General features: G+C 40.3%; 1 protein-coding gene across 2 annotated transcripts in view; it reads right to left on the bottom strand.

The window, feature by feature from the left end:
• Positions 1-2,850: 2,850 nt before the first annotated feature.
• chd1 (chromodomain helicase DNA binding protein 1) overlaps positions 2,851-18,748 on the bottom strand; it is a 29,004-nt gene continuing 13,106 nt past the window's right edge. For both annotated transcript variants that reach the window (XM_067573548.1, XM_067573549.1), the window contains exons 14-36: positions 17,706-17,894; positions 14,801-14,963; positions 14,370-14,522; positions 14,139-14,210; positions 13,893-14,042; positions 13,022-13,170; positions 12,782-12,878; positions 12,595-12,690; positions 12,237-12,413; positions 11,955-12,115; positions 11,826-11,867; positions 11,592-11,725; positions 10,538-10,676; positions 7,880-8,030; positions 7,318-7,440; positions 7,074-7,220; positions 6,707-6,979; positions 6,454-6,585; positions 6,121-6,299; positions 5,890-5,989; positions 5,754-5,805; positions 5,412-5,664; positions 2,851-4,460 (exon numbers count right to left, since the gene is read on the bottom strand). In XM_067573548.1, coding sequence (XP_067429649.1) covers positions 4,178-4,460; positions 5,412-5,664; positions 5,754-5,805; positions 5,890-5,989; positions 6,121-6,299; positions 6,454-6,585; positions 6,707-6,979; positions 7,074-7,220; positions 7,318-7,440; positions 7,880-8,030; positions 10,538-10,676; positions 11,592-11,725; positions 11,826-11,867; positions 11,955-12,115; positions 12,237-12,413; positions 12,595-12,690; positions 12,782-12,878; positions 13,022-13,170; positions 13,893-14,042; positions 14,139-14,210; positions 14,370-14,522; positions 14,801-14,963; positions 17,706-17,894 — 3,415 coding nt within the window. In that variant the 3' untranslated portion in view covers positions 2,851-4,177. The remainder of the gene's footprint in view (positions 4,461-5,411; positions 5,665-5,753; positions 5,806-5,889; positions 5,990-6,120; positions 6,300-6,453; positions 6,586-6,706; positions 6,980-7,073; positions 7,221-7,317; positions 7,441-7,879; positions 8,031-10,537; positions 10,677-11,591; positions 11,726-11,825; positions 11,868-11,954; positions 12,116-12,236; positions 12,414-12,594; positions 12,691-12,781; positions 12,879-13,021; positions 13,171-13,892; positions 14,043-14,138; positions 14,211-14,369; positions 14,523-14,800; positions 14,964-17,705; positions 17,895-18,748) is intronic.

Here is an 18,748-nt window from a genome sequence, read left to right as displayed (position 1 = left end):
ACAGACTGTAACATGAAGGACATTGTAGGACATTTTAGAAAACAACCTTTCTCTTAATGTTGAGAAGACAAAAGACATTACTGCAGACTTTAGGAGGATAATTTGGTGGAATGCACATGGCTGATGATCTCTACTGGTTCCCAAACACCACTGAGCTGTCCAACAGAGCTCATCAGGATGCACTTTTTCATAGTCTGAAGTGAGCAAAACACTGTTTATTTGCACTGGATTTGCACGACTGCAAAACAAAATCACCTAAGGTGAGCCCTGCATTATTAAACTGCACTAAGTGAACCATTATTGAGAGCACTATGTGTGTGGTACAGAAACACCACAGGAAGTAATGAATAATAATGTTGTTTTCCATCGATCTTTCCCCTCACCATCCTGCTGGAGTTCCTCAAGATGGAACATAGAGGACAGATTGAGCAGGGCCAGCAGTACCAAGACTGACAGTGTCATCTGGAGGTAGAAAACATGTATGGATGCCTTTATAACAATTAATAATTATGATGAGTGCTATATGTGACTGATGTAAGAGAAGTCACATAAATATAAATTATAAATAAAACATAGAGGATATAATCTACAGTGGAGCTAATTGATTGTAATTAAGTCAGTCCAAGTGATTAGAACTTAGAGTACTGACAAGATCATGAAACTACAGAGTGAAAATACACTTTTTACAAATCAGTTTTTGATTCTGGGTAATAATAAGAGGAGCCAATGGAACGGAGTAATGATCTTTGTTTTTAATTAATACATTCTTCTAAAGTCATTGCACAGTTGCTCCCAACACTTTCTGCTCAGAACTCAAGAGCTTGATTAACTTTGCAGACCTCTTTTAGAAAATAGCACCTCAATCTTTCAAGAACAAAAGAAAAGTAACAGTAACCAGCACATTATAAACATCTGGATTGTTGTCAGGGTTGAATTTACTGAACACTCACCCTTACAGCAGAGCTCTGTGGACTGCATTCCTCCTCCAGTCACCTCTGGCTTTATACTGTTGTGATTATGGCAGACTCATGAATTTGTGGGTGAACTCTCTCTGGTCTCTGACACTGTCTAACAGACAGAGGCTACTCCAAACGGTAATCAGACTGCTTTTCCCCCCTCAGTATCTATTAGTTTACCCTCCAATATTGACTCTTTGGTAATTATGCAATCCTTGCCATACACATTATTTGTTGTCTCACAGCAAAACACTAGAATTGTGTTCTACTTTGACAGACTTACAGTTACATTGTACTACAACAATTATACTCAATATAATCAATATTGCATTCATGTATTTTGTTCAAGTACAGGTCAGCAGGTTTGTGTTGATGCTCAGTTGCTAACTGACTGTAATACTCCATACAGCTGACCTCTGTTAAACTTTGGGTCCATTATTAACTATTAGTGCCAAGACAGAAGGTGATCATTTATTTCTGGCTAAATATCTTTCACTGCTCTTTATGACCAACACTAAAACTATCAAAGCAAACTTCCTCTAATCAGAAGGTCATCTATGAACTTGGTGCTTTCTAGTTTCCTCTCAAACTTTTGCAGAATTGTTCTTATGTTTCCTCTTTCCCAAAACACACTGATACTGAAATAATTATCAAATGTGACTCTGTTACTCCAGCATCAGAGCCTGGCTCATAGAGAGCCTGAGAAACCTGTTCTACAGTGATATCAAATATTCAACTTGTTCATTTTGAAGGAACAATATCCAATACAGAAAGCAACCAGATAAAACAGTCTACAGGTAACTTATAGATCCATTCATTAGAAGAACAGCAGGACTTCAGTAAGTGACCCTGTTCTTGTCAAGTCCTCATATCTACAGTAAACAGATTGTTTGTCATTGCCTTACAAAAATTAATTCTATGGTTTTTAAGTGTTAAAAGCAGCTTTCCCCTATTTCAGCAACATTGGTTGTACATTGATTTGTAACTTCAGGCACTTACATGTGCAGGAGCAGGAACATGTGGAATTTAGATTTAAAGAATGTGTTTTTTAAATGGTTTGTTCATGACAATTTAAAAAACCAAGTGGTTTCAACCTTTGCAGATCTTCATTATTCCTCATTATCTTCTTCACTCGCATGGTCACCTGCTTCCTCCTCAATCTAAATGGAAACTCTCAATCAGCTCTGAGCTACATATGCGCTCTTTTGTGCTGAAACAACATTGAAACACAGCTGCCTTACAAACATGTAAGTCAAGTGTCTCCCACACAGTTCTTTCAATATTGATGTAAACCTACTCAAATTAAATCTGAGACTTTAATGTAGTATACATTGTTTTCAAATTGAATGTGCTGAAGCACAGAGCCTGAAGAACAAAGAACGTGTAACTGTCCAAATACTTCCTGTCTGGACTGTATTTGACAGTTCTGCCTAAAACAATGATAGAGGGACGTCATTTAAGTGGCAGTGATGAACTTATGAAACAAATGTTAAATAGTTTGAGTTAGTGACCACCTTATGCAGGACAAATCAAGTGTTGTGGTGCAAATATTATTATACATGTGAGAAAATAATTTCACTGTGGCAAACACAAAAGCAACCTGTACACTTTCTACACTCAATGGACTATTAGTGAGCATTTCTGCATTGGCTTTCTTTTAGGTGACCACTGAAGCCAAAAAGCTACCTCCTGATTCAAACAAATGTCATGACATGTAATATAACTAGTTCAAGGACATTTCTAATGAAAATGTATCTGCAGTGATGGTGGCTGTAACTTTGCTTATGATGGCTGAACTTTAATGAATCGTCCTAACCAGTGTCCACCAAACGTGCTCGATTTCTGGCGGAAGCAAAAACTTTGACACTTTGTTAAAAGAGTTGAAGAGAGTGGGTACGAGTGAGTACAGTGATTGATTTTAATGGCTTCATAAACAACTATATAAAAACAGTTCATAAAAATTCATGCACTTTCAGTGTAAATTCATTTTGAAATATAGAGGAAATTTATGTACAACAGAGTGAACCGTAACAGTGACTTCATTCAGTTGGGTGGTTCACCACAAATATACTTGGCTGCATAGAACATTGACATTATTATTGCCTACGTAGAAAATAAAATGAAAGGTAAAGAAAAAAAAAGTTATGTAAAAAGTCTAGTTTATTTAAGATCTAGAAGGTGAAAGACAACTGTCTTTTTTCAGACTGTGATTTCAAAAGTCAGTTCCTTCCAACTCACTGATTTCAACAGAGACAAAAGAACTAAGCACTAGTGAATAAAACTGAGTATCGTTAAAGAACTTTCCCTTTACCAAAAGTTACATTCTGAAAGCATTATCATGAAAGAACTATTATACAGAAACTCACTCGTAGAACGACAAAAAGCCTGAGTTGATGGGGAAAAGTAGAGTCATAATAAATCCAAAAAGCCTGAGGAAAAAGACCACTGATTTACTATTTTACAAAAATTTACAACAGTATTACGAAGGGAAAAAAACATGATACAAGTTGATCACAAAAAGAAAAAAAAAAAAAAAAATCCAGGTTTTTTTTTTTTTTTTTTTTTACAGCTAAGATATGTCATTAAATAATTCACGCCTGGTGGGAAACAGAAAACCTGCTGAGGAAATGAGAAATGCTGTAAATGAGGTACTTCAGGTGGTGAGCCTGAGCCCAGACTGGATTCAACCAGACACCTTTACATCAACTTGTAACGTGATTCGTGTGACAACTGACTTCTCACGGAGTCAACACTTAAATAAGGTAGATAATCACATTAAGCATGATAGAGAGACAGAGACAGACAGACGAACATAGACAACAGTCAAATACAGGATCCAGTGTCATGGGTTGGTGGGAATTATGAGGCAGCACTCAGGGTCAATTGTGTCCATTTCCAGAGTTAAAAAAACTTTATAAAAATAACAAAAAGTTGTGCTGCATGCTGTTGAGCCTACACAACGATGCAGCTTTAAACTCTTAAATACAAAAATATGCTTTAATTTTTTTTTTTTAATCTGCTGCCTGGTTTGAGCCGCTCCCTGGCGTTCATCTCCCAGGTTCCCGAGATGAGCTGCAACTGAAGCGAGGAGACGCCAGCCATGCTGAACTGACTGATACACAGTGCTTCATACAGCTTCAGGTTCGAGTCCACAGTCCCTGTAAGGCATTTGCTGTGTTGGTGAGTCTATGGCTGCTACTAGCAGGCCCGGGCAGCTCCTGTTATGTTTTGCGGCTGCTCCAGATCTGCTCTGGTGTGCTCTTGTGGTCTGAAGAATAGTCGAAAGGTGAGCGGTGCCCCATGGGGGAGCGGGAGTCGTAGGGGGAGCGCTGGTCTCGGGGAGAGCGGGGCCCGCTGGCTGAGGCCCGCTGCTCTGTCTGCCAGTCTGAGTGGTAGCGGTAGGAAGAGCGGTGGTCTGAGTGGGAATGATCCTTCACATCCAGCCGGTGGTCTCTGCTGGAGCGGAACTCCTCCAGCTTCCTGTGCTTACTGTCGCTGTAGTATCTGCAGGCAGGCAGACACACACACACACACACAGAACATCAGCATGACTGGGCAGCAAGGTGAAGAGAAGTAGCTGGACAATATGATCTACAATCTATATGAAGACAAATGATCGTCATACTTCTGTCTGTGCATGTATTACCTTTCAGTTTGATTACAATATGATCATATAACTTTATTACTTTGATTATGATGGACAATCAGACATCTGATCTAATTCAGATTAATGTTTAGGCTAGGTCTGTTTGTTTTAATTCAAGGTGGGGTGGTCAAGTCCTTCAGCAGCCACAGAGCTGGAACCTGTTGTCACTAAAAGCATTTATTTAGTCAAAATCAGAGAGTGGCTGTATCTTTACCTCTCTGTTACGTTTGCCATTCCTTTATTTTTTTTTTTGACATCTCAGGGAGAGGGAATTTCTTCCAAAGTCAAGGAGAGGGTCCAAAGAAAATATGAATGAGGCTAGGGAGGGTCTAGCTGGATATAAGATTAAGCCCAATCATGTTCATACCAGCCCTTTGTGCTCTATTGGAACATCATGTCCTTTTACAATGTCACATCCCGTTCTACGCTACACACAAGTAACAGACACTTGATAACATAACTGCAATAATACAGGTTAACGTTTTCCTCCACCAAGACCTACAGAGTCACTGCAGCTACTGGCCTGAAAAACTGTTTCAAACTCAACAAATCTAATGTTTGGAGCCAAACCAACAATGAACTGATCTACTAACAGAATTCCTCTGTGTCATAGAACTCAGCAAAAAAACAAAACAAAAAAAACAACACATTTTTGATTCATTTTTAAAGATTTACATCTTGAGTAGGAACCACTTTTTATGAGATCCACTGAAAATAATAAAAAAAATATAGAGTGACAGCATTATCCCTTAAATTCAATGGTCTTAACAGGCTTGAACATGGTAGGCTGACGTGTCCTCGTCCCTCACCTGTCTTGTCTGTCTCGGTCCCTGCTGTCTGGTCTGTAGTGGTCTCTGTCTCTGTGGTCTTTGCCGTTGCTAAAGGAGGAGTACGGTCTTTTCCTGGACTCTCCTCCTGCAGTCTTCCTGTGGGACTCTGAGCTGTGTCTCTCCTTACTGCTGCTGCTCTCGTGGTATCGACCTGAAGGCTGGTGCCTGTCTGAGCTGTAGCTGTCCCTGCTGCTGTCGTCTTGGTGAGAGTTGTCCTTCAGCCTTTCGATATCTGAGGACAAAGACCACAAATGTAATCAGTGCACGGTGTCGACCTGCTCGTCTTATTCTGTACGCACAACAGAAGGAAAGTGATTGTACCTGCATGCTTATAGCCGTGGGTGTTTGTATTTCTAGTGTTCTGCTCCATTGCCTGTACAAACAGAATCATTATCATCATAGGATAATCAAAACCACAGGCTGTCATCCAGTAAATCACTGTGGGGCCTTCACATACCTGGGCGATCTCCTGTCTTTTCTTGATTGCATGCTTATACAGTTTGTGTAGTTTCCTGGCATCGAACTCAGTGAATTTAGAAACAAATATCCACAGGTTTCTGTAAAAGACAAACACAGTCAGCTTAAAATATGAACAAATACAAATACATTCCATACACTGTAATAAGAAATGCTTTCTGTTGTAGCTTGGTTGGTAATAATGTGATTAGAGGAGACGGTGTACACTCACTTTCTCCACTGTTTGATCTGGTCAGGGTTTGAATACTCTTTCAGACACTCGGTGATGTGATCTCCGATCTTGATGAGGCACTGTCTCGTGTGTTCCAGCTGCTCGCGCTCCGAAAGCCCTTTCTCTGGTCTGTCCAGCTGCTTCAGGGCTGCTTTCACTGGCCGCATTCTCTCTTTACACTACGACATTCAAAACAGAAGACAACTCCAGTGACTCCAATTTCCAGTAGTTTACTGACATTAACATCATACGCTGGAACAAAGAACGGCCAAAATAATCAATCCTGTCATTAGCTGAACATGAAGCGTGTTCTATCTGAAGGTGTGAACGTACCACACTGAAGGTCTTCTGGTCCAGTTCCTCAGACTCCTCAGATACCGGAACATTCTCTCCACTTGCTGTTATATGGACCGGCACATCAGAGGCTTTCTTTGTGCGTTCCCGTACCTCAGCCTTTACTTCAGTCTGATAAAAATATATGACAATCAGTTCTACACAAGAAGTTTTTTCCCCTCTTTGGCTATTTACAATGACAGCCAACAACACCATGGTGGCTAACAGTAAAACATATGTTTAGTTATTTCACCTTCTCCATGATCTCCTCTTGTTTATGCACTGCCTCCAGAGGCTTTGTTTCTTTTTTCTCTTTTGGCTCCTTTGTCTCCTTAATGTCCCAACCTTCCTCCTTCTTCTCCTTTTTGCATTCTTTCTTAATCTCCTTCTCTTTGACCTCCCTCTCCCCTGATGAAGAAAGCTCCTCCTGTTCAGCTTCCTCCTCCTCTTCGTCGTCGTCCTCCTCCACCACCGCCGCCCTGTCGGCTCGGCTCCGTCTGCTCGGTGCCTTTACTGGTGTCACCTCCTGAAAAAGGGTGAGTGCACATTCCACATTAACTCCGATCGTTCATTTTGATGATACAGCAAGCAAAACCGCTACTAATCGTGTCTAAATTTACCTTTTCCACCTCCTCAGTTTCATCCTCATCGTCTGACCTCTTGTCTGATGGGGGATCTGAGGACGGGCTCTTCATCAACTCATCCATCTTAGTTGTTTTCTGCGTTTTGCTCTTTTTACTTCTTGGTTTCCTCTTTCGTGAACTGGCCTATACACACACACACAGAAGGAGGCATGTTGAAAAACCACTCATACATAAGCATTCTAATTAGTGACATAGAGGAGGCTTGACATGGAAGACTTACAGTCCCTGCTTGTTTCTGAGCTTCTTTTTTGGCCAGGTCCTTGCTTAGTAACTTGATGAGGTAGTCTGCTCTGGTCTGTAGCTGTTTGGCCTGTGGCTTCTTGTCAGGGTCATCTGGTAGGAGCTGATCAACGATGGACACAGTAAACATTATTATATGTGGTGTGTGCTGTGAGGCACTTGGAGATAATAATAGCAATAAGACTGTTTTTATTCTCTTCAAATGCTATTGATAATATATCCAAGTCTTTGAATGATACAAAAAATGAGGCTAGGTATGTAATCATCGTCACTTTTCCTATTATCACTGCACATGATACCATTACATTAGTTTACACTTGTATTTCTGCACAGGAAACATTACAAAAATGTAAACAAATATTTTTGTTCAGTAAAAAAAAATCAAATTGCAGGACTTGAAGCATCACAGAGAAAATATTCTGTTTATTAGGTTGTTTTATATACATCATCCATAGTATATTGTCTATATATTATATTAAAAACAATGCAATATGACAACATACTGTACATAATACTCTGAAATGTTCTGTGCCTAAACTCACCTTGTGTGTGAGATTGAGGTCTGGGTCCATCTTGATCATCTCCCAGCTGCCGTAACCGTACTCATAGATTCCTATGAGGAGGCTGGAGTCATCCTCCTTCCCCCACTCAATGTCGAAGTGTGCTGCCTTCGAGTGGCATGGAATCATATACCTGATTAAATACATACAATTAGCTGTCATACCGATAGATTTGGTCCTGTTGAATTTAGCAACAGGGCTGCAAGATATCTGAAAAATGCACTTTTTTGAGACAACTAAAAAAAAACTTGTTTTCTTGCAGAATGCTATTTGTTAAGGATACCCAATATATAATACACTGTTTTTGGACTATATTACTGTATTATGTGTTAACAATACCGTAATAACCATACAAACATACCGTAAACTATACCACATAATATAGTAATATAGTTCAAAAACAGTGTATTATGTATTGGGTATCCTTAAATAGCGTTCTGCAAGAAAACAAGTTTTCTCAAAAAAGTGCATTTTTCAGATAGGAGGTTTTGCTCTTCAGCCATGGATATGGAGATAGTCTGAGACAGTGTGTGCCATTAACTAGTTGAATATCTCACAGGCCAATAAAAGCAAACTGTGATGCCTAATCCTGTCTAATAAAAATGATGTAGATCCCACTTACAGCTCACATGAACATGTGATCTGTATCTGGATAAAGAAAGATCTTGATAAAGGTGTAGATGGATGCCGACGCATTGTGATGGGAATGTGATTGGACTGAGCAGAGCACATTTAGTGGTGGATCTCAGCCAGGTGTAAATGCAATCTGTTAACGTGACAACATTCTTAAGAAGAACCCAACCGGTCAAAGCAGATGACCGCCCACCGAGAGCCGGGTTCTGCTTGAGGTTTCTACCCGTTAAAGGGGAGTTTTTCCTTACTGCTGTCGCCAAGTGCTGCTCATGGGGGAATTGTTGGGTCTCTGTAAATTAAAGAATACGGTCTAGACCTGCTCTATGTGAAAAGTGCCTTGAGATGACTTCTGTTGTGATATGGCGCTATATAAATAAAAATTGATTGATTGAAGAAACTCCATCCAGCAGAAGGAGGTGAAAGGTCTCTTAACTCAACCTCTTCCTGCTATCTTAAGCAAACCTGGAAAGCTACGAGTAGCGGTGGTAGCTTTATGTAGGGTTCTTTACATATTTGACTTTAAAACTCTTTTCATGACTGCACAGTCAGTGAACTTTGCATACATATGAAAAGTAATATGTGGTGTCAAAATGAACCAGTTATTCAAAAGCACATTTATATTCAGGAGGACATTATACTTCACTTATGATATGATCATATGAATTTATCATCTTACAAACTTCTGCTGGCTAAATGAATGATTCAAAGCTAATTGTGATTAAAAATGAAGGCATTTGTCACTAAAGGTTTTGTTTTGAAAGCTTTATCTGATGTAAAGCATAACAGTGGAATCACATGTTATATATCTTAAAAATATTCTTACTAATATAGTGATACTGATCTCAGCCATATCAGCCAGTCTATACAACTGTCTCTCATATTTGAAGTGAAAGAGAACGTTTTACTCACGTTGACGATACGCTCGTTACGCTACTGTGCAATAAAGTAACTAAGTGCAACAAAACCTTCGCAAGTATAAAAGCTAATAAGTACTTTATCAAAGCACCTGTTCAACAAACAGGCTGTCAAGCAGTCTGTATGTAGCCTGGAACTGTTTATCTGAGTTTACCACATATCTTAAGATTTGGCAAATTCTTGTAAATTTAGCTACTGGCTGAGACAAACCATAACCTATTCTCTCTATCAGTGGTACCTGCAGGCAGTGAATCACATCAGACAGAGGACAGGATGAAGGACTGCCTGCGCAGAGAGCAGCTGCGCACATACACTGTACAGTGCCAGAAACAGGCTGTGATAACGAAAAGGAAAAACTATGAAATCAGGAGATTAACAGGAGTAATTACCAGTTGGGAGCACAGCGGGAGAGAGAGTTAAAAACAGGGAGACTCCTGTGAAAATCAGGAGTGTTGGCAGGTATACACTGTACTCTGTATGCTGCTGCTAAGTGGCCATCTCTGTATGTCTGCAGACTTTTGCATTGGTTGGCTTTTATATATAAATCTCTCCTTGGACTGGTTCCTCCTTGCCTGTGTATAAAAACCAAACTCAATATGGCCTGTGCTTTCACGATATTCTACAGATGTTAGAGAGAGTTAGAACCAAATTAGGCAAAAAAGATTTTAAATATGCTGCCCCTTCTTCCTAGAATAATGTACAGAAGACCTGAAATTGTCAAAGCTGATTACTACGGAGGAATTTAAGTCAAAGGAAAGGAATCGCGTGAAGGATTGAGAAAATAGTACTCTTGGTAAATGTGAATGCTCCTAAATTTTCACTGAAATCATTTGAAAATTGTACCCGTTTATGCATCATATATATATAAAAAATAACTACTATCGACTATCAGGGATCAGCTGAAACGCTGAAAGGACCTGGGAAGTCCACCAGCCCTGCCTACTTCCAACGATGTGGGTAGAATCAAGATATCAAGCTCTTCTTAATAATTACTGTAAATACAAAGGCTCATGGGTCAGATGTCATTATCCAGATACAGATCACATGTTAATACCAGGAGGAAATAGGGCTGTTGTGTATGTCGAGCCTTACTTCTTTCTCTCCTCAGGGTCAGCAGGAATGGCCTTGTGGAGTGGAGCCAACTCTTCCTCGTGGGAGATGACAAGCTTGGCATTGACCTGAACACCAGAGATCCTGAATGTGGGGCCTTTCACCTTCCCTCTTCTGCCTCCTGATAATCAAAGAAGTTTCATCAAGTTTCATGTTTTCATTCCCTTTTAATGCTGCATGAAAAAAGTAGTTAAAAAGAAAGACATACCATTTGATATATCCACCCATATTATTATTAACATACATATTACATACTGCATAGCTGCACACACAGCGGCACAGACACTAATGTCACAGTCATACCCGCTAAAACTAAATGATATTAACTGCAGTGGAGACTCGCTGTCGACCGGTAACGTTACAGCACATTGGCCACCGTGGCTGGTAGATTGTGCAAATTCACCAGCCGCTTCACGAATTCATCTCCATTTGGCCGGTGTTTATTTCCATCCCTGGTATTCTCTCATGCAGTAGTTAATTAACTGAACTGCAGCTTCTTCTTTGTGCACCATCTTGTGCAATGCTGTCACAAACTGCTGTGACACAAACAGGAAGCAGCATTCACTTGTTGGCCTTGCCACAGTAGATAACTGTTGGTTTTAGTCCTACTTGTGTATTCTTTTTTTATTTATCTTTTGTTTTGCAGAAAGTTAGATCTTTATAATACATAATACAATATATATTCACACAATATATAAAGTACAAAAACAATCCTTTGGTGAGTCTGGCCTAAATGTAGCACAGCTGCACAGTGAAACCTAAATGCACCGTTGTTAGTTACTCACAATATTTTCTGCAAACCAAAAACACAACAAACTCCAAATGTACTCAAAACACATATTTATTTACAAACCTCTGTTATTTCAAAACGTAAGAAAATTACTAAATATTTAGAAATGTCTGGAAATCTGCATCTGGAGCCAGATCTACATTAAAATGAGATAACTGTAAAGGTGCTTTAAGAGTGTATCTCTGTGTATTTCCCTTCATATGGCCTGATGGAACCTTTGAGAAATAAAGCAAGCTGATTGGTTACCTGAGGTCTTTTCTGGTCCACAGGGGTTTTCTCGTAGTGTTCTCACACAGCCGTTGTGAACTGTCTCTGCCAAGCGTTTCAGGTCATGTTCAGACTTATCTACAAGTTCAGCATCACGAGCGATAGCATCCAACCTGAAAGAATAAGATACGAGTTGAGCAGACTATATGTCATGTGGTTGTTTATTGAGAAGAATCTACAGCTACAGCTGTAACTACAGCAGTTACTGCTCACCTTTCCAGTGGTCCTCCAAATTTTTTGTAACTCTTGACAAACCTGTAAGAAGAGATGTAAACAGGAATGTGTAACAAGAGTAGATAGAATTATTGCACTGAGAAATCTTATGATAACTATTATGGTCACCTCCGGATCTCAGCATCACTGAAGCCTTTGATATTTTCTCGTGGAATGGTTCGAGGCCGACCTCGTTTCTTTGGCCTCTTTCGGTCTGAGGGGGAATCACTGTCAGACCCAGAGTATCTCCTGTTCCTGCTCTGCCGGCCCTCACTAGCGTTAAAGCTTATCTGTTCACACAAAGCAAGACAAATAACAAGGAAGCTCATTAAGAAACCAAAACACCACTAAATAGCACACAAGTTAAAACTAGAACCTGAAAGTAATGAGTCATCATTTTTCTAGGAGTACCTGTTTGGCACAATTCCTCATGCGTGGTAGCATGTATATTTCCTCCAGCTCCTTCTGTCTCTCTTCCTCCTCCATTCTCCTCCTCTGCTCCTCAGGAATGATGTCATCCCAACTCCGCTGGCTACGCTCAGAGTCGATGTCTATTTCCTCATCCTCCATCATGGAGAAGTTAGCCACCTGTACAGGTCAGAGAACCATATCAACTACACTGTGTGCCAAGTCCAACAAAGTTTGTGTGTTTCAACATGTGTCACTCAATTAAAAAACACAACAAAACAGTAAATGTTAACTTGCTGAAAAATAACAAATGTCCTTATGGATATTGTTACTGAAATAAGTTACTTCCTGATGTTTTTACCTTGAATTGAGACAGCAGTTCTTCTCCCACGGTGGAGGGTCCAGGGTCATTCTCTCTGGTCTCAGCTCTTTTGAGGATCTCATCAATGTCCATTTCCTTCAGAGCAGGACAGGTCAGGAAATGCTACTCTAATATATTTCAGAATAACAGTGTGATTATGTATATGATACAGTATATAACTACTTACTTGAGGCTCCTGCTCTTCACCCTCTGGCTCTTTGAAAAGCTCCTCAGCACCAAACTTCAGGATTGCAGACAGCTCCTCCTTGTTGAATGGCGCTGAACTGCATAAAATTAAGACAAAGGTGTAGCTGTAACATTTGAGATGACATACACTACAGATGAAAGCCCTCAAATTGATTTTTTGGGGTGAAAAAGCTATAAGGGATGAGCCAAGCAGCAGTAAAATGTAGTATTTATTGCTTGCCTAGAAGGAGCAGCACCAGTGTGGAGGACAGTTTTCCCAGTGGTGTCCATCCTCTGAATGACTAGATGGTCCAGCACCATCTTCTTCTTTGCCCTCTCAATGATGTCTTCCTCCACTGAGCCCTTCGTCACCAGACGGTAGATGTTCACCTGCCAGTACACATGCAAACAGTAAGATATACAGTAACTATGTGTTGTGTATGTTAAGTAAATCAAATCAACTAAACAGCATTTCAACACATTTAAAGTGGAGTAGAGTTCAGATACTTGTAGAATCAATGCCAAGGCGCAATAAAGCTGTTCTGGCCGCATGTGGCGGCCCAAAACCTTACTAAGACACTTTATGTTGGTTCTTCCTTTAATTTGTCACCCGTCTGTTATGTAACTAATACTACTGTCAACAGCAGGAAAGAGACAATATTCAAGACCTTTGTTAATGAGCCTGTTAATGCTTTCTAAGGCCTTTTTGAGGGAACTGAATTATGAGCTTTTTAAAAATTTTCAAATCCTGCAGATACTCCAGTGTTTCCGCCACTGCAAAATTATGAGTGCCGCTGCTAAAATTTCAGACCATCATTAATATCAACGGGCTACTAATCATTTTCACTCGTACACTGTTTGAGCACAATAACACCCTGCGTTATTGTGGAATTGTTTTGAGTCATCCTCTCTTCGTTCTTCAAAGGACATCTACGTGAAAGAGTAGCGTAGCTCCGTTAAAGAATAGGGCAGTGCGCAGTGTTTCATATGCCCCCCCCCCAAATATACTTACCTGAAATAGTCGGTATGGTCTATTGATGAAAAACGCTGAGTACTAAAATCCCCCCAATATACCTACAGATAAGAAAAAGCAGGGACCTGTTGTTGCTTACCTGTCTCTTCTGTCCGATCCTGTGGGCTCTGGCCTGGGCTTGCAGATCATTCTGGGGGTTCCAATCTGAGTCGAAGATGACGACTGTGTCAGCCGATGCCAGATTAATACCCAGACCACCCGCACGCGTCGATAACAAGAAGCAGAAATCCTGGGCGCACAAGTGGAGGTTTAGTATATGAAACAGTCGGGGTCTATTCTAATGAAGCACAACCTACATTTACTGTATTAAGAGCATGGGTCTTACCTCTGAGCCTTCAGCATTAAAATGATCCAATGCCTGCTTCCTCATCTCCCCTTTGATGGAGCCATCTAACCGCTAAACAAATTTACAACATTTCAAATGTAGAAATTTGTAACATAAATATGTAGATAGCATTTCATCTTTTCTGATTAGCTGGTGAGCTTTTGTGGACTATATATACACACACGTATGTACAGTATGTCTGATGGTCATGTGAGAATAGTGTGTAGCTACCTGAAAGAGGAACTGTCGGCTCCTAAGGTATTCAGCCAGGATATCCAGCATCCTGACCATCTGGGAGAAGATGAGAACTCTGTGGCCTCTCTCTTTCAAACGTACCAGCAGCTTGTCCAACAGAACCAGCTTCCCACTGCTGCGGATCAGTTGCTGTAAGAGGAAAACACAAGCCAACAGTTAAGTTGATCAATGCCACAAACTTGCTTAAAGTCGATTGCTGATCTAGAAAAAGTGAAGAACCTTTAATATTTCTTCATTTTATATGCCATAACTTGTTTTTAAATGTTCCTGAATGCTCAAACCCCACTGTAGATCCACATAAACACACACACACTTTGCTGGAAACGCCTACATAAAATGAATTTTAAATATTGTCTGAAACATTACAGAGACCCTGATGTTGCAGCACAATAAGAAAATAAACAGACCTGTAAGGCTTCAGCTCTGTTGAGGAACTCGTTGTCCTCTGGGGGCTTGATAAGGTAACAGTGGTTACAACACTTCTTCAGCTCCATCATGATGTTCAGGAAGCCTGACGTGCTACCTTTGGTACCTTTACTCAGAGCCTTGTAGTTCCTGGTCAGGATCCATCTGGTCACAAACACATACATATTATTATTAGAATATTATTCTATAAATTACGCTTAAATGTCCAGCAACAAAAAACAGATGATCTAGAAATGTCCTCTTGACTCTTCTGTGCATCACTGAGGCAGGAGGTGAACACAGATTGATTGATTGGTTTAAAAGGCTGAGGATTGAGGTATGATTTAGAGAGTTAGGTTGTGTTCAAACTCAATACGGCCCTGCGTCAAAAAACCCTCAGAATCCTTAGTGGGGATTAAGACTGAAAACAGTCCTGCATTTTAACATGGGCGTTTGAGTTGGTGGGGGCATTTTGTTTAAGGTACTGGACAGAAGGGGTGTAAGAGTACATAAAATTCATGGTTGAGTATGTACCTCAATTTTGGGGTCACGGTTCGGTATGTTTTTAAGTACAGCAGACAAAGAGGTACAATTTGGTCTTTTATTTTGAAAAATTTAAACATCCAACAATGGCTCATTGGCCATAACATTACTGAAATGGTTTAGTCGTGCTGCAGTGGAAAAAGAAAAGCTTTCTGTTTGTTGCAAGGAGTCAGGACACCTGCTGACAGCTGCTGACAGCTGCTTTATGCTGATTTATGCTCTAACTGTCTATAAAGCAGAGATGGACGATATATTTATTATACTCAATGTATTGTGGCTTGTTCTATGTTGGATGTAGTAAATGACTATATTGTGAGCATCGAGTACAAACTGTCACATATTTTTTAACCCAATGGCATGAGACTCATCTCGGCGTTTTGCTTCTCTTGCTCTCCTCTGTGGCTCTCTCCCTCTCACAGACACAAAAAGAAAAAAACTCACCTACACACATCGCACACACTTGCCCGTCCATCCAGACCACTCTCCTGGGCGAGTGTGTGTGTGACATATGTAGGTGAGGTGTGGTGTATGTTTTTGTATCTGAGTGTAATGGTTTAACTTTCCACTAACAGCTAATTGTTAACTGTTGTTGTTGTCGAAAGCAACTACATCAACACTTCCGACCCAAGGCAAACCTGGTGCTTTAGAATAAAAGCACCAGTGGTTCCGCTTTGATTCATTTCCATACTTTATTTAACTGTATTATAACACTACTTTATTTAACTTAAACTTTACTGTAACAGCAGTTTATTTAGTAGTTTAGTATTTTAGTAGTTGACAGGAGATTCAAAATATCGAGATATACACATATCGCAATATATCCCACAAATATCGCATTATTTATAGGTAATGTTGCCCAGCCCTAATATAAAGTAGTTCAAACTAGCTCCACCTCCAGCAGCTACAACAGTAACATGTTGCTGACACACTGATGCTTCACTATTAATAATTTAATGATGTCATATATAATAATATATCAGTCAGAGGAACCAATCCACTACTTTTACTGCAATACTTTTTAAAATTACATTTCTCTCTCTCTGAACTTGCTGTCTGACCACGACAGGAATCAAATGTTTTTATAGGTGTTCCGATCGGCGTCACTCAAAGGTGGAGTGAAAAGCCAACCGTCACAGAGAGGGGAGGGGGACTGGGAGCCGCAGTATCATTTCACTATGGAGATAACAGAACATATTTTAACAATAGTATTGCATTCGGTCAGTGTCATGGGTTATGGGTGTTATGGCTCCAATTTTTGCCCATTTGCATGAGACATTCTCTCTCACACACACACACACACACACACACACACACACACACACACAGGACAGCAGAGCACAGAGGTCACTGCGGAGAGAATGAAACAGACTTTGAGACTGCTCGCTGCATTTAGTGCAAGAAAATCAGTCAGTAAGGGAGACAGTACGAGACATTCATCAAAGAACTGTTGCACAAGCAGAACATAAACCTGCAGAAATGCCACATCTGCCACCGCTCACCCCGCAGTCACCCTCCATTCCCCCCCTCCACAGCCAGTATGTTTTACAGCCAAATGGATCCTGAGCTCAAAACGAATGTTGGTTGTATGTAACAACTGAGTCTAATTAGCTTTGTTTCTGAAAATCTGTTGAATTCTTGTAGACTTTAGGCTGTAAAACGTCTGCACCCTTTCTAAACAGTTGAAGGACTTTAGGTTACCATTAATCAGTTCAAAAGTTATTCTAAGGGTCTTGTCTATAAGGAGATATGGTCTGATGTTAATTAGCATACATATTAAAAAGATAAACTTGTTACAAAAAGGTTTACAATAAAAAAAATAAACTGGTCAGTGTAAAAATATATATCTATTTTCATTTTTCCATTTGTAATCATAAAATAACTGGTTATCATATTAGTATCGACCACAGCAAACAGATAATCATCAATTATTGACTCTGAAATGACATATTGATCCATTTCTAATAGAAACATGGTGTTCACATTACAAAGTAATCCACCCCGCCTGTGTTCTTGTATGAAGGTGATTGGCCAATGCAGTGCCTTCCCGAATGATGTAATGTGTTGCAGCAAAAGTTGAGCTTGGTTCAACTGTTTTTCCAGCAGCGCTAATGTCAATTTGAACTCTACTGAATGTTATTCTTTTCAAGGAGGCCACTGCATTGGTGCAAGAGTGGCATTTGATCCGGCTTGATCCAGCAACATATCCATACTGACAAAGACACAGCTATTGTCAGTCTGAACACAGCCTAAGTATGCCCCCCAAATAGGAAAAAAAAAATCTTCATAAGAAATATTTTCTATATGAAGTTTACTCGTGGTTTACATAAAGGTGCACAACTAGGAAAAGTAGTGTTTAGCTCTTACTTATAATACTGTTTCTGGATAGCACTCATCTCTACTCTGAGGATCTGCTCCACTTTGGCAGGAAGAGATTTCTCCACGTCCTTCTTGACTCGGCGCAGCAGAAAAGGCTCCAGCTCTTTGTGAAGACTCGTGTAGCCCGAGTCCCTGCCTTTACCGTGTTCCTCCTCAAACAGCTCCCAAGAGTGAAACCTTGAGAAACAAGACATACAACACTCATCAGAGGGGGTGTAACTATACAGATAACTCATGGAACAAGGTAAAAGAGAGAGTTTCCCAGGCAATGACACAGACATTGACTCACGTTTCAAAACAACACTGCTCAGAGGCTCTCAAACGCTACTAATTGTAAATATATAAATAAACCAAATGAATGGGTATTTGGCCTATGTTTGGCATTTAAAAAATATATTTTTTGGCCTGGTGGGGCCCCGCCTGTACAAATATAAGGGAAACACTGATGATATTCTGGCATATACTGATTACATTACTTAATAAAAACTAAATAATAAAACTCATGTAGTTCATTTTCGCGCATCAGTGCCCACATTCATCAAATAAAAAACTTGATTTGTAAAACACTGAGTGTGTTATCAATACTCAAACAACAGACGCTACAATTACGAACTAAAAGTGTCTGCTCCGTGACCGTCTGCAACAGCAGCAGACATGCAGCACAGAGCAGCAGAGTGAGACGTCTGTCCTCCCTTCTGCTCTCTGCTGTAAACACACATCACGTTTAGCGAGAGGCTGCTCTCATGTTTCCCCGGATCTTGGTGCTTGTTTTTTGGCAGAAACTCCCTGGCTCTCTGCCTGCTCAGCCTGCTCTCAGAGTGTCTCTCTTCAGATGGCAGTCGGGTAGCTACAGCTCATGTTCTAAGCAACGTGTATCCTCTGGCTTGTCACTGTATCTGTGCGCGCTGCAGACTGGCTGTACACAGAGGATGACCTGCTGGCAGCAGCCTGAAGCCTGCCGTCACTAATTGTTATGTAAGGGGAAGTGCTCTACAGATATTGAGCGTCATCAACGAATATCTCATCTTAAT

Source organism: Thunnus thynnus, chromosome 19, assembly GCF_963924715.1.
Source record: "Thunnus thynnus chromosome 19, fThuThy2.1, whole genome shotgun sequence".
In the NCBI taxonomy this organism is placed as follows: domain Eukaryota; kingdom Metazoa; phylum Chordata; class Actinopteri; order Scombriformes; family Scombridae; genus Thunnus; species Thunnus thynnus.
This window is presented reverse-complemented; position numbering and strand designations above follow the sequence as displayed.